At 41.9% G+C, this 7,875-nt stretch overlaps 1 protein-coding gene across 1 annotated transcript in view; it reads right to left on the bottom strand.

The window, feature by feature from the left end:
- LOC122539461 (serine/threonine-protein phosphatase 2A catalytic subunit beta isoform) overlaps nucleotides 1–7,875 on the bottom strand; it is a 34,020-nt gene that overhangs the window by 3,949 nt on the left and 22,196 nt on the right. Inside the window, exons 4-5 of the mRNA XM_043674322.1 lie at nucleotides 4,909–4,998; nucleotides 3,522–3,683 (exon numbers count right to left, since the gene is read on the bottom strand). Of these exons, the coding sequence (XP_043530257.1) occupies nucleotides 3,522–3,683; nucleotides 4,909–4,998 (252 nt within the window). The remainder of the gene's footprint in view (nucleotides 1–3,521; nucleotides 3,684–4,908; nucleotides 4,999–7,875) is intronic.

The raw sequence follows: 7,875 nt of genomic DNA, 5'->3' as shown, positions 1-7,875 counted from the left end.
GAAAGAGAGAAAGAGAAAAAGAGAAAAAGAGGAGAGAGAAGGAATCTGGAAGTCACTGTCTCTAAGGGTGGTTGAGGCCGAAATTCTCAACATTTTAGTATTTAGATGTACACTTGTGATGCCAAGGCATACCAGGCTATTGGCCAAGTGCTGAAAATGGAATCAGAATAGTTAGATGCTTGTTTTTGACTGGCACAGACTCAATGGGCTGAAGGGCCTTATTTTGTGCTGAAGACCTCAGATTCCCCTGTGCATCTAAATTACACTATAATATCAGAATATTCATAAATCGATTTCATTACACTCAAGATAATAATGGCATTCTCTACACTAAGTTATTCTTCCAGAAAATTGTTGAGAACATGATATGTAAGAAAACCAATGTAGTTGGCAGGCTTAAAACTAAAGATTATTAATTTGCATATTTCTTGGATCAGGCTGCGTCACATTGTAATGGAAGTGGTCGGGGGGGATTAAGAAGGTTTTTTTTTTGGATTTTGGTCTAGAGCAGCTTGGAGAAGGCAGAGACAGTATTTGAAGGCAGAGACAGACTGAGGCATCAAGAATTAGGAATTGAGAGAAGAATGTGCTCAGAATAACAAGTCCAGATTCAATAGGTAACCTTGACCACAGAAGAAGGAGATGCCAAAGGGTAGCTAACATGATACAAATATTCAAGGGACAAACCACAAAATTATAGGCCAGTAAGTCTAAGATCTGTGGCAGAGAAACCATTGCAAAAAAATTCTGAAGGACAGAGTTAATCTCCACTTGGACAGGTAAGGATCAAAGACAGTTAGCATGGCTTTGTAAAAGGGAGATGTTTAACAAATTTGATTTGATTTCATCTTTTGAGGTGGTGATTAGGTTTGTGGGTGAGGGTAATGCAGTTGACGTAGCATACATGACCTTCAGTAATGCTTTTGACAAGGTATCACTTGGCAGCCTGATTAAGAAACTAAGAGCCCATGGGATCAAAGCAATTTAAAAAGAAAATTGATCCAAAATGTGCTGAGTGACAGGAAACAGAGGGTGATGGTCAAAAGGTGTTTGTATGACTGAAAGCCTGTGTCCAGTGGTATACCATAGGGTTTGGTGCTGGGTCCCATACTGTTTGCTGCATATGTTAATGACTTAAACATGAATGTAGGAGACATGATTAACAAGTTAGTAAACAACACCATACTGGTGCCATGGTAAATAGTGAGTAGCAAAACCTCAGATTACAGAACAATACAGAAAGGCTGGTCAGATAGACTGAAGTGGCAAATGGAATTTAATCCTGAACAGTAATCCTGAACCGCCCTGTGGCCCCTCCCACTCCACCAAGGACATGCAGGTCCTTGGCCTTCTCTTTCGCCAGACCATGGCAACATGACACCTGGAGGAAGAGCGCCTCATCTTCTGCCTAGGAACCCTCCAACCACAAGGGATGAATACAGATTTCTCCAGCTTTCTCATTTCCCCTCCCCTCAACTTATCTCAGTCCCAACCCTCGGACTCAGCACCACCTTCTTGACCTGGAATCTTCTTCCCCACCACCCTCACCTTAACCTCCTTCCATCTATCGCATTCCCAACACCCCTCCCCTAAGTCCCTCCTCCCTATCTTTTATCTTAGCCCGCTTGGCACACCCTCCTCATTCCTGAAGGGCTTATGCCCGAAAAGTCGATTCTCCTGCTCTTTGGATGCTGCCTGACCTGCTGCGCTTTTCCAGCAACACATTTTTCAGCTCTGATCTCCAGCATCTGCAGTCCTCATTTTCTCCTTTTTGGAGGACAAACAAGGCAAAGAAACATTGAAATGTAGGACCATAGGGAAGTATTGAAAATCGAAGGGTCCTTGGTATACATGACCATAGATTATTGAAGGCAGTTAAATAAGGTGGTTAAGGCAGCATATGGGATACTTACTTTTATTAAATTAAGGCACTGTATACAAGAGTAAAAAGGTGGTTATGACAGAGATGGATACAATGCTAGTTAGGCCACAGTTGGAGTACTGTGTGTAGTTTTAGTCTCTACACTATAGGAAAGCTTTGGTTGCACTAGAGAGGGAACAGAAGACATTCACCTGGATTAGACTAGATTACCTACAGTGTGGAAACAGGCCCTTCAGCCCAACAAGTCCACACCAACCCTCCGAGGAATAACCCACCCAGACCCATTTCCCTCTGACTAATGCACCTAACACTATGAGCAATTTAGCATGGGCAATTCACCTGACCTGCACATCTTTGGACTATGGGAGAAAACTGGAGCACCCGGAGGAAACCCACACAGACATGGAGAGAATGTGCAAACTCCAAATAGAGAGTCGCCAGAGGCTGGAATCGAACCTGGGACCTTGGTGCTGTGAGGCATGAGTGCTAACCACCAAGCCATCGTGCTGCCCTGTAGCCTGGGCGGGAGTGATTCAGTGATAATAAGACTAGAGAGGCTGGATTGTTGTCACTACGGTAGAGAAGGCTGAGGTGGAGGGAAAATCCGGTTGAGGTATACAAATGTTGAAGGGCATAGAGGGGTTAGATAGGGAAAAGCTTTGCTCGTTAGGAAAGGGGTCAATACCCCATGAGACACAGCTTTAAAGAATGGAGCTGGAGGTTTAGAGGGGAGAAATGAAAATATTTTTCACTCTGAGTTGTGGCTATCTGTAACTCTGCCTGAAAAGGGTGGTAGAACCAGGAGAGTTCTGTTCAGAAATTTGCTTTAAAAAGTATAGATAGCATTAGAAGTGCTTGCTCATTTTCTTTTGCCAGTGAATTTTTTTTAAGCACAGTCTTTTCAGCTAATAACTAGGACTTCAATTTTTTTCAAGAAAACATTTACAGCCTCTATTGAGATCTTAACATTTTCCTGAACCAAATGCCATCTCTGGAGCATTAATGATCAAGTTAAATGCATCTGAACTCTTCAGGAAGGACTACAAATAAAAACACATCTTAGCAATGTTGCATTTCACAATGAGTCTGGATTAAGGGACAAATGTAATCTTTATAGAATCCATAAACTTTAGCTATGAAGGCTTTGTAAACCATAGTCATTCAGTGAACCTTTCTTCCCCCATTTTATTTGCTTTGCCGGTTTCTCAGCAGCCTTTGCAAGACTGTGCACCTCCTGGTACACCAGACCACACAACACAATATTAACTCTTAGACCAACTCTATATTAATTCTAAACAGAACATTAAAGGCCAAGACATGAAAAGGAGAATATTGCCTTCAATATGGGCCAAATAAGTACCAATTTTATTTAAGAGGAGGATGTAATAGTTAAATTGGAACGATGCTTGGATTTTAGCTTTGATGCAGAGCCGAACCAGCTGCAGATAAATGATCAGTTTCAATTTGAGACATGTTTTTAGAGCAAGTCCAGACTGAAGTTAGCTAGCCCTGGAAAAAAGTTTTTTAAAAGTAGAAATTGGAGGGGAAAAAATGCTGACCTCCTTAAGTCTTAAACTGCAGTTTAAACTATTCCATATTCCACTTTACGCATGGTATAATAGTTTCGTAGTTACCTTACCTCCATTACAAGTTGATGAGCTCGAGACACCAAAGTTAGACCATTTGCATGGTTAAAGGTTTCCGAGATATCCTGTCCAAAAGTGTACCCAGCACCTCGTGGAGAAATCCCCCAACCACCACGATCATCAGGATCTGACCACAGCAGATCACACATTGGACCCTGATTGAACAGAAATCATACACCTTTACAATCTTAAAATCTTCACCATTTCACATGTTTTTCTATTCACAGCGCAGCTCCTAATGAGCTGAGTTTGTTGATCACAGCAAGGTTGACATTGCAGTCAGCTATAGTAACTTAAGTTAGGGAGACCATCATTCTTACAGTGAATTCTATTCAGTAAGCTGCTGCAAGAGTACGATATTGTATAGACACTGAACATAGGATGAAAATTGACTATTCTGGCCAGTACAGTTTTATTTTAAAAAAGTTAGATCAATGACACGTGCAAGATAGCCATTTCAGCAAATACTGCACAGTAGACATGGTAGTTAACTTCAAGAAATGAATCAATGCCTCCAGGGCCAGAAGGGTGCATTGGGTGCTAACAAAGCAGACTGTCTTGAATAGTATCAAGCTTCTTGTAACTGTTGGGAATAACAGAGATGAGTGGACAGAATTCAACCCACTCCTAATTTGTGCCTTGGAGATGGAGGACAAATTTGAGAGTCAGGAAGAGAGTTAATTGCTGCAAAATTCCTAGCCTCTGACGTGCTCTTGCAGCCAGAAAAGCTGGTCAATGAGGAGTTCCTGGACATGGATGGTTGTGGATTCACTGAATGTCAAGGGGAGCTATCTAGATTCTCTCTCGGTGGAGATGGCCATTGCCTGGCACTTGTGAGACACTCGTGTTATTTATGTTATTAACATGTATTAATAATTTTAAGAGGGAACTCAACTAGGGGAAGTTGCTGAAAGAGTACGGTATTGTAGCAAAAGGAGGTTGCCTTATTGCTGTTCAGCAAAGTATTAGTCTGAGCTGGTTTGTGGGGGGTTTGGCCACAAAGTCAGAGAAGTGACATTGTTGCCTGTGAAGGGGTAAAGATGTGTTGTAAAAGACATCCCAAGTATGAGGAAGTTACAAGAACAGTAAAGTTGGGATGGACAATAAATACTGGTTTAGCCAGCAACCTTCACATCCCGTGAGCAAAAAAGAACAAAATAAATTGGTTTATTTTCTTACAAAGTACATACATTTCAAAGTTTTGAAAGAAATTTAGTTTGATCCAGACAAATAGCTCTCAAGTTCTAACAATTAAAAAAAATTGCGGGAAGGAAGAATCATTTGCAAGTCCCCCACCCCAAAGCTCCAAGATCCAAAGGGGTATGACATTTCCATTTTTGCGAACAATCCCCATAACAAACAGTACAGAATGGAACTCACCTCATGAGGCACTTCCTGCAGACGATCCAAGGCTCGAATATGATCTAATGTGTCTATGGATGGAGAGAGGCCACCATGCAGACAGAATATCTGTGGAAAGCAAATTATCACTAAGTGAACAGTATTTATGTGGAAAAGGAAAACTGAAAAACTTCAGAGCTGTAAAATTAAAAGTTTTACAAAATACAGAATCTATTATAGACAACTTTAAATTCTGTTTAAAGACTCAATGAATTACTTGACCCTACTCTGTTCATTTAACTAATTTTGATTTCAAGTTTAAAACAATAAAAAACAAAAATCAACAGCTTGTTTATTAACTACCCTCTTCTTTCCTGGTTTAATTATGTGCAGGAACATAACAGGAAACATGGATAAATGATAACTTCCAGGAAAAGTAAATCTTCTAGGCTGATATAGGCACTAAATGTAAATGAGAGTTAGCAGCTGTGTCCTGAGGCAACTTTGGTTCACGAAAAGCTCTAATTGAACTTAACCTTGCACAAACTTAGCAATCGACTCTGGCATGGTATTGTTTACTTTGTTGTCCAATCCTTAAATGGCACCTCCCAAATCCATTTTCCTTTCTGTCATAATTCCATGCTCGAATTCCTCTAATCAGAGCGCCTAGTTTCACCTTGATACCTTTGCAAGGTTCTGCTAAAATACTCACCTATGCCTGTCACTCCTATATTTAAATATTCCAATCCTCAACCATCATCCACCGTATAAAGTTTGCACTTGGCAGGAAAAGAAACTTTGCTGTCCACATCTGAAGCAGCACTCATATCCAATCCTGACTCATGAATTATGCTTAGCAATTTGATCCAAATGCCTCAAAATCTAAATTATTTTATGGGCTGGCTCCTCTTTAACAGCCCCACACCAAGTTCTCCACCCACTCTGACACACTGTTTCAAGTCATCCTGTGTAACCTCATGATGTCTGCAGCTGTCTAGTTCCGTACTCTGCAGTTTTCTCAAACTATTTTTTTCCTCTTATAAAAAGGTTCTTAAAACCCATCTCCTTGGTCAAACTCTTTTGAGTATCTCCTTCTTTAGCTCTGCACCTCTTTATCAAATTAAGCTTCTATGATGTGTCATGGAATTTCCAAAAAAGTTAAAGGATTATAGTTGTGTAAAACACACAAGTCCTTTATTTGCTTTTGAGCATGAGGACAGTTTTTGTGAAAGTAATAAGCTGTACCCTTCCTCAATTCATTACAATTGACCTTTGGCCATTAGATACATCAGAACAATCTGATAAATGTTACCCTATTTTTAAGTCGACAAAGTTATGACTTAACATTAAGCATTTTAGGGGATTATTAAACCAGACAGGTACACAGAATTGGTTCTCAAGGACAACAGTCATAGGGTCATACGTCTACAGCACAGAAACAGACTGTTTGGTCCAACTCATCCATGAGGTATCTAAATTAATCCAGTGTCATCTGCCAGCACTTGGCCCATATCCCTCCTATTCATATACCCATCCAGGAGAGAAGACGATGAAGAAGGCAGAGAGGAGACAGGTGCAAGAGACCGCGGGGGAAGTACCTGTCATGAACAAGTTGAATCTTTTGGAAACAGTAGAGACAGATGACACTGTCAGTCCGCGAGGCGGTCAGGTCTGTCAATCAAAAATTGGCGTGGAGGCAGAGCCGAGGAGTCAGACATCGCACAGAGCATTGGTGATAGGGGACTTCATAATGAGAGGAACTGAACGGGGTTTCTGTGGCAACAGGCAGGATTTAAGGATGGTGTGTTGCCTTCCTGGTGCCAGGTTTAAAGGACATCGCAGACAGAGTGCAGGAAATCCTCAAGGATGAAGGTGAAGAGCCAGAGGTGGTGGTACATGTCGGCATAAATGATGTCGGGAAGAAGAGGAGGAACATACTACAGCGGGACTTCGGAGAACTAGGAAGAAGGCTGAAAAGCAGGACGCCCAGAGTGGTTATCTCCGGTTTGCTTTCGGTTCCTCGGGCTGGAGAGGCCAGAAACAGGGAGATAATGGACTTGAATGTGTGGCTGGGGAATTGGTGCAGGAAGCAAGGATTTAAATTCTTGGATCACTGGGATATGTTTTGTGGTAAGCATAAATTATACAAGAGAGACAGTTTGCACCTTAGTAGGTTGGGGACCAGCATTCTGGCAGGCAGGTTTGCTACTGAAACACAGCTGCGTTTAAACTAAATAGTGGGGGGGGGAAGGGACAAACTGGAAATTTAAGAAGGAAATTGAAGGGAAAGTTAGAACAAGGGAAGTCAAGAAAGACTATGGTATCAATGAAGCAGAAAACTCAAAAAGGGATCATGCCGTAAGGTTGAGTGAAATGGGGTTGATAGGAAGGGTGAAGGCAGTAACAAATTAAAAATACTAAACATGAATACACGAAGCATTAGAAATAAGATGGATGAGCTTGAGGCTCTTTTGGAAATTGGCAGCGACGATATTGTGGGGAATACAGACGTGGCTTCAATGGACAGGGCCTGGGAAATGAATATTCAAGACTATACGTGCTATCGTAAGGACAGACTGACGGGCAGAGGGGGAGGGGTGGCCCTGTTGGTAAGGGATGATATTCAGTCCCTTGCGCAGGGGGACCTAAAATCAGGGGATGTAGAGTCAGTATGGATAGAGCTGAGGTAAAAACAATGACTGCAGATGCTGGAAACCAGATTCTGGATTAGTGGTGCTGGAAGAGCACAGCAGTTCAGGCAGCATCCGAGAAAGCAGTAAAATCGATATTTTGGGCAAAAGCCCTTCATCAGGAATAAAGGTAGAGAGCCTGAAGCGTGGAGAGATAAGCTGGAGGAAGGTGGGGGTGGGGAGAAAGTAGCATAGAGTACAAGAGGTGAGTGGGAGAGGGGATGAAGGTGATAGGTCAGGGAGGGTGGTGGAGTGGATAGGTGGAAAAGAAGATAGGCAGGTAGGACAAGTCATGGGGACAGTGCTGAGCTGGGAG

This window comes from Chiloscyllium plagiosum, chromosome 32, assembly GCF_004010195.1.
Source record: "Chiloscyllium plagiosum isolate BGI_BamShark_2017 chromosome 32, ASM401019v2, whole genome shotgun sequence".
NCBI lineage: Eukaryota > Metazoa > Chordata > Chondrichthyes > Orectolobiformes > Hemiscylliidae > Chiloscyllium > Chiloscyllium plagiosum.
Note: the sequence above shows the minus strand (reverse complement) of the source record. Positions and strands in the feature narration are given on the sequence as shown.